The sequence below is a fragment of the Salmo salar genome, chromosome ssa15 (genome assembly GCF_905237065.1).
Source record: "Salmo salar chromosome ssa15, Ssal_v3.1, whole genome shotgun sequence".
NCBI lineage: Eukaryota > Metazoa > Chordata > Actinopteri > Salmoniformes > Salmonidae > Salmo > Salmo salar.
The window spans coordinates 97,703,367-97,717,516 of NC_059456.1; the positions used below are offsets into that span (position 1 = coordinate 97,703,367).

The 14,150-nt window shown below is 45.1% G+C and overlaps 1 protein-coding gene across 4 annotated transcripts; it reads right to left on the reverse strand.

Moving 5' to 3' along the window:
• Nucleotides 1–4,481: 4,481 nt before the first annotated feature.
• Nucleotides 4,482–13,809, reverse strand: LOC106572797 (uncharacterized). Of its 4 annotated transcripts, none has more exons than XM_014147278.2 (15): nt 13,299–13,809; nt 12,913–13,003; nt 12,137–12,740; nt 11,262–11,913; nt 10,978–11,102; nt 10,225–10,276; nt 9,959–10,078; nt 9,561–9,698; nt 9,173–9,321; nt 8,030–8,084; nt 7,844–7,923; nt 7,021–7,116; nt 6,443–6,878; nt 6,132–6,337; nt 4,482–5,192 (listed from the first exon to the last, which is right to left on the reverse strand). In XM_014147278.2, exons 2-15 carry the CDS (start codon nt 12,972–12,974, stop codon nt 5,136–5,138), a joined length of 2,832 nt encoding a protein of 943 aa, XP_014002753.2. In that variant the 5' UTR covers nt 12,975–13,003; nt 13,299–13,809; the 3' UTR covers nt 4,482–5,135. The 4 variants fall into 4 exon arrangements, with proteins under 4 accessions (XP_014002753.2, XP_014002752.2, XP_014002751.2 ...); XM_014147277.2 differs by having other exon boundaries at nt 12,913–13,018; XM_014147276.2 differs by having other exon boundaries at nt 12,913–13,033.
• Between the last annotated feature and the right edge of the window lie 341 nt (nt 13,810–14,150).

A 14,150-nucleotide genomic window follows, 5' to 3' on the forward strand; every position in this document is an offset into this window, starting at 1 on the left:
GAGCATCGAGCCAGCGGGGTGGTGGCACTGGAATCCTCATCTCTCCCAAGTGGACATTCTCTCTTTCTCCCCTGACCCATCTGTCTATCTCCTCATTTGAATTCCATGCTGTCACAGTTACCAGCCCTTTCAAGCATAACATCCTTATCATTTATCGCCCTACAGGTTCCCTTGGAGAGTTCATCAATGAGCTTGACGCCTTAATAAGTTCCTTTCCTGAGGATGGCTCACCTCTCACAGTTCTGGGTGACTTTAACCTCCCCACGTCTACCTTTGACTCATTCCTCTCTGCCTCCTTCTTTCCACTCCTCTCCTCTTTTGACCTCACCCTCTCACCTTCCCCCCCTACTCACAAGGCAGGCAATACGCTTGACCTCATCTTTACTAGATGCTGTTCTTCCACTAATCTCATTGCAACTCCCCTCCAAATCTCCGACCACTACCTTGTATCCTTTTCCCTCTTGCTCTCATCCAACACTTCTCACTCTGCCCCTACTCGGATGGTATTGCGCCGTCCCAACCTTCGCTCTCTCTCTCCCGCTACTCTCTCCTCTTCCATCCTATCATCTCTTCCCTCTGCTCAAACCTTCTCCAACCTATCTCCTGATTCTGCCTCCTCAACCCTCCTCTCCTCCCTTTCTGCATCCTTTGATTTTCTCTGTCCCCTATCCTCCAGGCCGGCTCGGTCCTCCCCTCCTGCTCCGTGGCTCGACGACTCACTACGAGCTCACAGAACAGGGCTCCGGGCAGCCGAGCGGAAATGGAGGAAAACTCGCCTCCCTGTGGACCTGGCATCCTTTCACTCCCTCCTCGCTACATTCTCCTCTTCTATCTCTGCTGCTAAAGCCACTTTCTACCACTCTAAATTCCAAGCATCTACCTCTAACCCTAGGAAGCTCTTTGCTACCTTCTCCTCCCTCCTGAATCCTCCTCCCCCTCCCCCCCTCCTCCCTCTCTGCGGATGACTTCGTCAACCATTTTGAAAAGAAGGTTGACGATATCCGATCCTCGTTTGCTAAGTCAAACGACACCGCTGGTCCTGCTCACACTGCCCTACCCTGTGCTTTGACCTCTTTCTCCCCTCTCTCTCCAGATGAAATCTCGCGTCTTGTGACGGCCGGCCGCCCAACAACCTGCCCACTTGACCCTATCCCCTCCTCTCTTCTCCAGACCATTTCCAGAGACCTTCTCCCCTTCCTCACCTCGCTCATCAACTCATCGTTGACCGCTGGCTACGTCCCTTCCTTCTTCAAGAGAGCGAGAGTTGCACCCCTTCTGAAAAAACCTACACTCGATCCCTCCGATGTCAACAACTACAGACCAGTATCCCTTCTTTCTTTTCTCTCCAAAACTCTTGAACGTGCCGTCCTTGGCCAGCTCTCCTGCTATCTCTCTCAGAATGACCTTCTTGATCCTAATCAGTCAGGTTTCAAGACTGGGCATTCAACTGAGACTGCTCTTCTCTGTGTCACGGAGGCTCTCCGCACTGCTAAAGCTAACTCTCTCTCCTCTGCTCTCATCCTTCTAGACCTATCTGCTGCCTTTGATACTGTGAACCATCAGATCCTCCTCTCCACCCTCTCCGAGTTGGGCATCTCCGGCGCGGCCCACGCTTGGATTGCGTCCTACCTGACAGGTCGCTCCTACCAGGTGGCGTGGCGAGAATCTGTCTCCGCACCATGCGCTCTCACCACTGGTGTCCCCCAGGGCTCTGTTCTAGGCCCTCTCCTATTCTCGCTATATACCAAGTCACTTGGCTCTGTCATATCCTCACATGGTCTCTCCTATCATTGCTATGCAGACGACACACAATTAATCTTCTCCTTTCCCCCTTCTGATAACCAGGCGGCGAATCGCATCTCTGCATGTCTGTCAGACATATCAGTGTGGATGACGGATCACCAGCTCAAGCTAAACCTCGGCAAGACGGAGCTGCTCTTCCTCCCGGGGAAGGACTGCCCGTTCCATGATCTCGCCATCACGGTTGACAACTCCCTTGTGTCCTCCTCCCAGAGTGCTAAGAACCTTGGCGTGATCCTGGACAACACCCTGTCGTTCTCCACTAACATCAAGGCGGTGACCCGATCCTGTAGGTTCATGCTCTACAACATTCGCAGAGTACGACCCTGCCTCACACAGGAAGCGGCGCAGGTCCTAATCCAGGCACTTGTCATCTCCCGTCTGGATTACTGCAACTCGCTGTTGGTTGGGCTCCCTGCCTTAGCCATTAAACCCCTACAACTCATCCAGAACGCCGCAGCCCGTCTGGTGTTCAACCTTCCCAAGTTCTCTCACGTCACCCCGCTCCTCCGCTCTCTCCACTGGCTTCCAGTTGAAGCTCGCATCCGCTACAAGACCATGGTGATTGTCTACGGAGCTGTGAAGGGAACAGCACCTCCATACCTTCAGGCTCTGATCAGGCCCTACACCCAAACAAGGGCACTGCGTTCATCCACCTCTGGCCTGCTGGCCCCCCTACCTCTGAGGAAGCACAGTTCCCGCTCAGCCCAGTCAAAACTGTTCGCTGCTCTGGCACCCCAATGGTGGAACAAGCTCCCTCACGACGCCAGGATAGCGGAGTCAATCACCACCTTCCGGAGACACCTGAAACCCCACCTCTTTAAGGAATACCTAGGATAGGATAAAGTAATCCTTCTAACCCCCCCCCTAAAAGATTTAGATGCACTATTGTAAAGTGGTTGTTCCACTGGATATCATAAGGTGAATGCACCAATTTGTAAGTCACTCTGGATAAGAGCGTCTGCTAAATGACTTAAATGTAATGTAAATGTAGTTGGATGTGGGAGGATGGCTGGAACGGAGTCAATGGAATGGCATGGAAACCATGGAAACCATGTGTTTGACGTATTTGATAGTTCCACTCATTTCGCTCCAGACATTACCACGAGCCCGTCCTTCCCAATTAAGGTGCCACCGACCACCTGTGGACACAAACAATGTATACAGTAGCTGGATGTGGGAGGGATTAGCACATCAATTACATGATTAGATCACACATTTTATAGGCATGCAAGTCTGCCCATCTTAATGACTAGTCTAGACCAATAATAAAGGATGGTTTTATCAGCACACATTTTGATTTTTCATGATTATTTACTAATACGCTCTAAAAATTAGGGGTTCAACATGGGTTCTTCTAAGATCCTCAAAGAACCAATCGTCAGTCATGTGTGTCAGTGCAGTACATGAGCATGCTGAAATTCTGTCAGATTGTTTACAGAGAAATAGCAGTGTATTTGGTCAAACACCATTTTTTCCAATGGTTTGCTAAGAGCTGGCAACAAGCTGATAGAACAAGTAAAGGCCGCTTAACCACTCTTGGGTCGCAGAATGACTTTGGCTTCCCTCTAGGCCTGAGGACAAACACTACCAGGTTTGTCATTATTGATCAATAACAATTTTTCCACCTCTCCCACACTAACTTTAGAATTTGTTTTACGTACAAATGCTTTTCTTTCATTATTTGTTTAATGCCTGACTACGATGACTCAATGTTAGTTTTTGGCATTTCATGCCTAAGTTTGCTCACTTTGTCAATGAAGTAATCATTAAAAATAATTGGCAACATCAAATGATTTTGTGAGTTGAATGTCTTTCTGCCCATAATTTCCTTTAAAAAGTATTCCAAAGTTTTTTTTTTTTTTTTATCTATTACTCTTTATATGATTGATCTTGGCTTCATAATACAGTGTTATCCTTACATGTCACATATATACACTTTACTGTAATTTAAGGATACAGTATTTTATACTTACACAGTATTTTCTAACTTATTTAAGGAGCATGTACGACTGGAAATTCAAAGAATGTGAGACAGTATTCAAATACATTTTAGTCTCTTCCAGTATTATGTTGTGAGGCAAGAGTCCAGAGAACACATGAAGGAAAACATGAGACCTTCCAAGAGGTACAGTAGCCCATATAATTACATATAGTAATTGAATAAGATCTCCATGCAGTACGGTAGGCAATGGTGTAAGTTACAGCAGAAATACTATTCTGATGACATAACATTGCAGTCGGACAATGCAGATTCAATTACCTACAAATCACCTCGCATCCCAAATACTACTCATTATGAGAACAAGATTGGCAAGTCGGCACCAAGCCTCGCTCAAACTGACCCCCTAAAACGTGCCGCTGCTCTTCAGAAGGCAGGGCGTTCATCTCTGGTACTGTAATAGGAATGTTGACTTGACCGGTTAAATAAAAAAATAAAGAAACACTTGTCTCAGTGAGTTTAGGTTCTGCTGTACAGTCTCAACTAGAGTAAACAGGCTACTGTAGTTGACAGTGTCCATCAGAACCTAAACAGGCTACTGTAGTTGACAGTGTCCATCAGAACCTAAACAACTCTACTACAGTATGTGGCTAAGTGGCCGTTTCCAATGGGCTTCACTACCACGTCATAATAAAACATGCATCACATAACAGAAATAATAGTTTTACACGTCAAGAAAGAAAGTTCATATACATTTATTAGAAACACATTATAAACAAATCTAGACAATCTGATTTGGGCCTCATTTGGTTAGTGTTGAACTATGTCACTATACACACCCCATGAATAAATGCAAACATAATACACACATATGGTTTCCTAAAAAGGTGTCAAACATTTTACTTACGTATTTTTAAAAGATGTAATAAATACATTTTATTGCAACATTGATCAAGTTAACAATTCCCACTGGGTTCAGTAGTCTACTCTAAAATCATAGATTTCAATCATCGGTACCCACTAACATTTCATTTCTGGACACCAATTCATTCACTTAGTTTCTGATTCCAATCAAAATGTAAAAAAAGTCTCATTCTTGGATATTTTGCATACTGTCAAAAATAAAACTATTATTAGCATTATATAGCCAGTGCATGCCAATGTGGTAAAAATGTTTCTAACTTGACACATTATTGAACATGAGTCTGTTACGTGTTGGAAAAGTAGCTACTTTGAGCAGTAATAGATATTTTGTAAGTATGACAGCAAATCTCACTATAACAGGGTTTGGAAAACAAACATACACACTCCTTAAAGACGTAGCTTAACAATCCATTATGGGTCTCTTCTTATGAGTAAACTAGACCAGACTAAAAAAATAACAGTGAAACAGTCATCTCTCCCGGAGAGGAGAGGTAGATGAGGGGTCCAGGATAATTGGCCGAAAACACTGAAGGGGAGGAATGAACGGGAAGAACAGGAAAAGAGGATTAAATACTTGCAACTATCACAACATGATAAATGATGCTCCTCTGATTATTCCACAATGAACATGAATCCTCATCTATAGGTTGGATGGTCTCACGATGTTATCCTACCAAGTCTTGTTTATCAAATCGGCTGCTGGAGGAATCCTGGAACCCGAGGCTATAGATAAATGCCTATAGGACTAATAGAGTTGCGGCCCAAATGTATTGGCACCATTGCACTTTCCTTAAATAATTCCCTATTTCTTCTAAATTAAAAAAAGAATACCCTCACTACAATTAAACATGGGGGGGTGGTTGCTTTGCTGCCTCTGGTACTGGGGGCCTTCAACATGTGCAAGACATCATGAAATCAGCAGATTGATATCCGACCCAGTGTCCAAAAACTGGGTCTCCATTGAAGGTGCTGGTTCTTGTGTTTTTTTGTTGTTGTCGTTGTCTTGCTACATCAAAAAGCACCCTGGAATGGTTCAAGACGAGATGCTGGGCTGTTCTGGAGTGGCCAGCGAAGAGTACAGATCCCAATCACATCCATAACATACGGTGAGAGCTGAAAACAGCAGTTGGTGGAGGGTACCCCTCAAACATTGAATAATTACAGTGGTTTGCTGCTGAAGAGGGGCCAAATTGCCAGTAGAAAGGTGCAGCAAGCTCATTGATGGCTACAAGAAGAGTTTATCTGCCAATAATTCTGAGCATGCCATTTCCTAATTTTCTAAATAAAAACTGTAAACTTAAGTTTACAAAAATAAAATTGTTCTGCAATGTTGAAAATCCAATAACTAAGTGTGGAGACTAAACGCTTTTCCAATTTTAACTTATTTTAGAAGATATATGGAATGATTTCAGAAAAGTGCAAGGGTGCCAACTGTATGTAAACTAAACAATGATACCCAACTCACAGTGTAGTTCTGGAGATGCAGGGCTGCTCCTACAGGGTTTCCACAGCGGGTCTGCAGGGGCCAGGATGACGAGGGAGGTAGGGCTGGGGAGGAGGTGTAGGTGGCCACCTCCTCATCCAGACGTAGCTCCTTCAGAGGGGGGAGGCGCCGGCGGAGCAATGCTGTAGCTGAACTCAGAGCACCGCTCTTTGGGAACATAATGCTACCTGCAACAATAGTTGTCGAAAACTGCTTTACAGTAACCATGACTAGACTCCAAGGAGCAAGTAGAAGCACAATCAGCTAGTACATACACTGACTTTGAGTCCTACCTCTGGGCTGGCTCAGGGGGCCAAAAGCTGAGAGGTTGGTAAACCTGGTCAGGTCTGTGGCTGCAGCTGTGACTTCAGGGATCTCTGGTGCAGAGGCTCTGCCTAACTCTGTATGCAGAGGGAGGAGGTCCATTGCCTCCTGTGCTCCTGCAGCACAATGCTCCATGGGCCCACCTCGCTCCAGAAATCCATCCACAGGGCTCTCCTGTTCGTGTGCTGGAGCTGCTCTGCGCAGCTTCTTGCCAGTTGAGAAGAAAATGACTGATTCTCTGTGTGGGTCTTGGAAGAAAGTCTGGAGTCGTCCTCCTGTGTTACTTTGCTTCTCCTCCTTCGCCAGCTGTTGGTCTGCTCGCGTCTCAGCAGGGTCTTGATCCAACCCCACACCGTCTGTCCGTTCTTCCTCCTCAGTCTCCTTAAACAATCTCTGAACAACCTCCTGCCACACATAGACATGTACATGTTTAGTCATTTAGCAGACACTCTTATTCAGAGCGACTTACAAACAGTGCATTCAACTAAAGTAAGTAAATCCATCAATCGTGGCAAGTAAATGCCACCCATTAGCCCCCCTTCCTCACCTCCTTGCGTGTCTCCAGATCTCCGCTGTGGCCCTGGAGGCCCCCGAGTCTGGGATAGCCTGCGTAGGGGGTCCGATGGGCAGACAGGAGCCTCCTCTGAAAGAAGATGGCTCAGTGAGTTAGAGCATCCATGGTGCTGGCAATAACAGGGATGTGAATTTAAGTATGCTCCCTCTAATTCTCTCCCTCCCCTCCCAGAGGACCTGAGCCCCAGGACTATGCCTCAGGACTACCTGGCCTGATGACTCCTGACTGTCCCCAGTCCACCTGGTCGTGCTGCTACTCCAGTTTCAACTGTTCTGCCTGCGGCTATGGAACCCTGACCTGTTTACCGGATGTGCTACCTTGTCCCGGGCCTGCTGTTTTAGACCCTCTCTTGATCTCTCTACCGCACCTGCTGTCTTGACCTCTGAATGATCGGCTATGAAAAACCAACTGACATTTACTCCTGAGGTGCTGACAGGTTGCACCCTCTACAACCACTGTGATTATTACTTGATCCTGCTGGTCATCTATGAACATCTTGAAGAACAATCTGGCCTCCACCCGGCTACCCCTCATAGTAAGAAACCTAGAGAGGACCAGGCTACGTTCCAGCCTTTCTAGGGGGCTTTTCCAAGCCATCGCGCTTCTACATCTGCAATGCTTGTTGTTTGGAGTTTTAGGCTGGGTTTCTGTATAAGCACTGTGTGACATCTGATGTAAAACGGGTTTTATAAATACATTCCACCATACACTAAAGTGATAATATTCATATTATCACTTTAGTGTTCACAGTTTAACCATGGACATAAGAGTCAGGGGTGTACTGTAACATACTGACCATGGACATGGGCTGATGCCTTGTGTCAGGGACCCGCTGGGGTGTCCACTTTAAGGCTGGGGTCAGGCTGACTGAAGTCACTGAGGAAAGGGACAGACAGACATAAGGCAAACCAAAGAGAGGGACAAACAGGAGAATATCTGGTTGAGATTTGGCAATAGAAAAGGTAGCATATGACCAACGTACCCATGGGTTCTCCAGGTGCTTCAGTGTGCCACTTTGTGATGGGTACTCGCTGTGCCTGGAAAGGTAAAACCACAGTGAATCTTGTGTTACCCACCCGTAGAGGGTGGCTGCTTGTTTCATGCAGCACTAAGGTGACATAACAAGTAGGCACATGAGGAAGTAGGATGGTAATGATTTTTGTAATATGGTGTAATATGCAGAAAATTGCTCTGCTATTTCTTGGTTGCTAAAATTCTAATAGTTTGTCTAAATTTCAGTTTGTGACAAAACAAGCTGTTCTTTTGTAAAAAAAAAATTGTACCATTAAACCGCTGTGAAATATATTTTCCATAAGTATTTTCAGCTGTTAGGGTTCATGCACATTTTGTTAGATGGAATTTCATGACTTCTCAATTACTTCTAACCAAATTTAAATGACCAACAACGAAACCTTTATGTACAGTAGGTATTAAAAAAAAGTAAGAATAATGTGGTACCAACACTGGGAGGCTGGTCTCTGATCCCATGAACCATCTCCCATCTTTGAGCAAGGCACTTAAAACTCCCACAAAGTAGAATACCTGTTACGCAACTGTATAAAACACGTGGTCAACCCTCAGGTCTGGAAAGCTAGTGGGTGTGCAGGCTTTTGATCACGCCCTGCTCAAACAGGTCAGAGACAGTTTATCAAGGTCGGTTGAACAGCTCATTTCTAAAATGTGGTTTGTTAGAGGGGTACTGGAGGATGGCTGACCACCCTCGATGTAAAAAATTGCAACATTACAACCACCCCCACAAAACTTTCAGGGACTGGAAAACACCATTATAAAATTCCATTACTTTTCCAGGACCATTCAAAACCCTGCTGTTTGAAGCTGGTGTACAAAACCAAAAGCAAATGACACAAAACCAAAACTTAAGAATGGGAAGCATAGAAAAGGTGCAAATATAACAGATCTACCACTTGTTAGACTTGCTTTCAATGAGAATGACATTATATATAACTAACATTTCTATGTAGATTTGGTCAGGTTGTCCAAAAAGGTCACATATTGCAGCTTTAAAATCTTAATTGAAATGTATAATGTTGTTTCCGCCCTGGCTGGAGCAGCTTTATATGTGTTTTTGTTATTAATAAATCAAATCGATCAAAGGGTGACTGACAGTGTAAATGGAGGTGCCTCTGCCAGATGGACAGGCAGAGATGCGCTGGGGTGTGGCTTCCAGGGGTCTCCCAGCCTTCACCTCTTCATTCTGCAGGATGCTGCCAAGGGCTGCAGCATCTGGGAACAACTGAACACTCTGTCCTGGACCTGGAACACATATAAGATTACAGACTTAGTAGTTTGACAGTGATTTTTCTTCTTTGCTGTTTGAAGCTATAAAGCTCCTTTAAAAATACATATTTTTTGCATTATGATTAAATGAAGCAGTACTAATCTATTGTTGGGATTTCTAAGCTTTGTTTATTAAAAAAAAAGATTAAAAAAAAAAGAAGAAAAAAAAAGAACTTGCCCAAAGATAGGATGTGTCCAGTAGTACTACCACTGACCTGCAGAGGCTGCTGACTTCTGGTGACTCTTCAGGACAGACACTCTCTGGGGCTGGAGAGAGTAGCTCACCCCTTCATCCTGCAGGATGCTGTTGAAGGATGAAGGCTCAGGGGAGAACTGAACAGACCTTACGGGACCTATAAACAATACAGGCACATACAAGGTTACAGACTTGCTAGCCTATCCCAGCTTCCCTAGACTGAGCCGGAGTAGGGGTTTGAATAGGCTGGCTAATCAAACAACTCATTTTTTTTTAAAAGGTGCTACATATAACATTTCCACCTGCTAAAAGCCTTAAACATTAACACTATATCAGTAGCACATAGACCATTTATTTGCAGCAGTAGGAAAGTTATACAAATCCATCTGGGATGTGTCCAGTAGAACTACCACGGACCTGCAGTCGTCTGGTGACTCTTCATGACAGATACTCTCTCCAGCTCCAGAGGGTAGCTGACCCCTTCAGTTTGCAGGATGTTGCCCAGGGCCGGAGACAACTTCACATTCCTGACAGGACCTAATTCAACACAAGAACAAAGTATACCAAACAGCAAATTGTATTTTTATATGATGCTACAGTACATTAAACATGTCCACCTATAAAATGTACATAACATGAAGGAATGCAAATTCACTAGAGAAAAATAAATAAATAAGACTGACCAGCAGAGAGCACTGTCTTCGGACCATACTTCATGATGGACACTCTCTGGGGCTGCGAAGAAAAGAACACCTCTAGTTAGTTAAAAGAAAACTGATGGACACAAACTCAGACAGTTCATCAGTACCAATTGCAACAGGCAACCTCAAACATTGCTATGGCATTATTACAGAGGGTAGTGCGAACGGCCCAGTACATCACTGGGGCCAAGCTTCCCGCCATCCAGGACCTCTATACCAGGCAGTGGTCAGAGGAAGGCCCTGAAAATTGCCTAAGACTCCAGCCACCCCCTAGTCATAGACTGTTCTCTCTGCTACCGCACGGCAAGCAGTACCGGAGCGCCAAGTCTAGGTCCAAGAGGCTTCTAAACAGCTTCTACCCCCAAGCCATAAGACTCCTGAACATCTAGTCAAATGGCTCCCCAGACTATTCACATTCCCTCCCACCCCTCCCTGTTGTCATCTGTGCATAGTCACGAACGCTACCTACATGTACATACTACCCAACTAACCAGCACTCCCCTGTATATATCGTTATTTTTTACTGATCCTCTTTAATTACTTGTTACTTTTATCTCATATTCTTATCAGTATTTTTTTGTTTTAAACTGCACTGTCATATTAATATTAAAAAAAAAATAAATTTAAATAAAGTTGTATTCGGCGCATGTGATTAATACAATTTGAAAACAAACAAATACCAACTCACTACAACCGATCCAAAATCCCTGTACCTCCTTCCACAAGACAACTCACCATGTTGTTATAGGCTTGTGTAGAGGGACGGCTGGACATAAAAACCCTGGCTGCACTGATTCCCTCATTCTGGACGATACTACGTAGGGCAGAGGGGTCAGAGTGGAAGGCAGCCTCCACACTCCCTGGAACACATTTTCAATTTCAAAAAGAAAAATGTATGAAGAGCCTAAGCAGATAGAGACTATAGTAGGCTACTATGCCTAATATTACTAGAGAAAGAAGCTGAGGATGTTTGAGTCCTTTACTGTTACCACACCATCGGTAATAAAACCCCTTCTCACCAGCGCTACTACTTGGTAACTGCCCAGGAATGGAAGGATCTTTCAGGCTGAGCATGTCAAAATGCCCCCCACAGGCTTCCGTACTGAGGGCAGCGGGCTGGGCCGAGGCAGTGGAGGCACTACTAAATGAGAAAGCACTGGACGAAAGACCTGAGTCGAGAGCAAATGAACTGGGAGGTCTGGAAAGTTGTCCCAATCCAGGTACGTGCAATAGATTATCTGAAGAAGAGTCTTTTGGATGTTGAGACAAAGACATGGAGGTGGCAGCACTGGGAGCCTGGGTCTGATGAGGCTTCCCCGACTCTCCATTTTGCTGTGACAGGATGCCGCCAGGCCCTGGGACTGCTTTTCTAGCTGCCAAGTGTAGTACAAATGTTGGGAGTTGAGCAGCAAGCTCTACTGTTGACTTTGAATGGGCCTTGTTATGAGTTGCTGGGATGCTACTGGGCAGTTGGGCAGTGGTTGTTGTGGGTCTTGTTTTTAGATGAGCAGCAGTGCTAAAAGTACTTTTAGGTTGGGTTGGTTGAGCACCAGCCCTTGCAGTAGCAGCCAGCTGTCCCCGTTGGTTCTGTGCCACCATTTGGTTGGCCTTGAGATTAAAGAAGTTGAAAGGCACAGGCTTGGTGTTTGGTTTCATCCTCTTGGCTTTACCCTAAAGGAAAACAGAGACACACATAAACTAATTATTATTTAGCACTGACAAGTAGTGCTTTGGAGACGCATATTCAGGGCAGGTTTCCCAGACCGAGATTAATCCGAGACTAAGAAGCACTGTTTAATACCCAGTGAACCTACTTTAGAGTACAGGAATGGCCTCAATATGGGTCCTGGAAGCCCTTAGTGATGCAGTTGATTGACGAAATGATGCTCCTTACCGCTAGAGAGTTGTCCTCCCATCTCTTGTGTGACAGCGTGAAGTCAGAGGGAGTTTTAAGGGGCAGGGACTTGGCCAGCACTGGCAGCCTGCTGATGCCTAGCGGTCTAATAGTGAGTTTAGGACCGTTGTCTGAGTCTGCTGCTGGGTTCTTGTTCTCAGGCCCCAGTCTGGAAGGATGGCTATGAGGTACAGATGGGTGTTTGGAAGGATGGCTATGAGGTACAGATGGGTGTTTGGAAGGATGGCTATGAGGTACAGATGGGTGTTTGGAAGGATGGCTATGAGGTACAGATGGGTGTTTGGAAGGATGGCTATGAGGTACAGATGGGTGTTTGGAAGGATGGCTATGGGGTACAGATGGGTGTTTGGAAGGATGGCTATGAGGTACAGATGGGTGTTTGGAAGGATGGCTATGAGGTACAGATGGGTGTTTGGAAGGATGGCTATGGGGTACAGATGGGTGTTTGGAAGGATGGCTATGGGGTACAGATGGGTGTTTGGAAGGATGGCTATGAGGTACAGATGGGTGTTTGGAAGGATGGCTATGAGGTACAGATAGGTGTTTGGAGCCTGGCTTGGTGTCTTCTGTCATTCTGTTGAGACTGGAGAGGGACAGTCAATGTAGAGAGTGTAGACACAGGTTTCAGGCAGTGTATCCACAGTGTTGTTTTTAATTCAGGTTCAGCTATAGACAGTGGCCATTAATCATTAGCGAGACGCAACCACCAAAATAAAGCACAATAGACTAGTTGTGTTCATACTCTGTAGGCCTACCTTGAATGGTCGTTCAGGATTGTGTTCTGACATTGCTGACGCAGTACTGGAGAGGAATCCATGTTGGCTCAGTCAGGAGTTCAACAATGTTCTGGAAATAACAAACCTGAACCAAATGTTTCTAAACATAATTCAGCATGCTGGTTAACACAGTTGGCAGGAGCGCATAGATAGCTACGCTTTTTAGAGACAAAAACAGCAACAACATTGACGCAGTGCTCAATTGCTTTGCTGTAGCTAGTTAACTAGTTAGCAAACACATTGCAATCTTCTAGCTAATTCCTTAAAAAACACCACAAAAAGTTGAACAATTTAAACGGTACTGCTAGCTTGCTAACGTTACTTGATTCATGATATGACAATATATCAAATCTTACTTTACTCACATGCAAACTTCAAAATAGTGAACTGTTTGCTTGCTTCCAAAAATGTATTCTGTAAATTTCGAAGAAAATATTAGGAATATCCCAAAATTTGCTGTTTTCACCCCCTCCAAAAACGAAAAACTTCCTGGACATTCGTTTGTAAAAAGGACGTATTTTCATTGGTTAAATAACAAACACCATAAGACATTCGCTGCGAATGTTTATTCTGCGGCCATTTTTCCTTTGACCAATCAACAACAAGCGTGTAAAAACAACTCCATGGAAACGACGCATGAAGACACGTGATCTATTGCAGAACCGTTCCATAGGCACAAAACGCTTGTTTTTCTCAATTTTTGTGCACACATTTGTTTACATCCCTGTTAATGAGCATTTCTCCTTTGCCAAGATAATATATCAAGCTGACAGGTGTGTTATATCAATAAGCTGATTAAACAGCACGATCATTACACAGGTGCACCTTGTGTTGGGGACAATAAAAGGCCACTCTAAAATGTGCAGTTTTGTCACACAACACAGATGCCTGAAGTTTTGAGGGAGTGTGCAATATGCATGTTGACTGCAGGAATGTCCACCAGAGCTAATGCCAGAGAATTGAATGTTCATTGCTCAACCATACGTTCTTTTAGAGAATTTGGCAAAACGTCCAACCGGCCTCACAACCGCAGACCGTGCACGTGTAAACACGCCAGCCCAGGACCTCCACATCCTGCGGGATCATCAGAGAGGGAAGGAGGTGCTGGCTCCCCAGAGGGAAGGAGGTGCCTTTTTGTGGGGGAAAACTCATTCTGATTGGCTGGGCCTGGCTCCCCAATGGGTGGGCCTGGCTCCCAAGTGGATAGGCCTACGCCC

What these genes read in the sequence shown, in the direction of transcription:
- LOC106572797 (XM_014147278.2), bottom strand. Translation starts at nt 12,974, where the DNA reads ATGGATTCCTCTCCAGTACTGCGTCAGCAATGTCAGAACACAATCCTG. An exon ending in GAAGACAGTGCTCTCTGCTG is followed by an intron (nt 10,079 to 10,224) that starts GTCAGTCTTATT and finishes GTGTTGAATTAG; the next exon opens with GTCCTGTCAGGAATGTGAAG. An exon ending in GAGTCACCAGACGACTGCAG is followed by an intron (nt 9,699 to 9,958) that starts GTCCGTGGTAGT and finishes TATTGTTTATAG; the next exon opens with GTCCCGTAAGGTCTGTTCAG.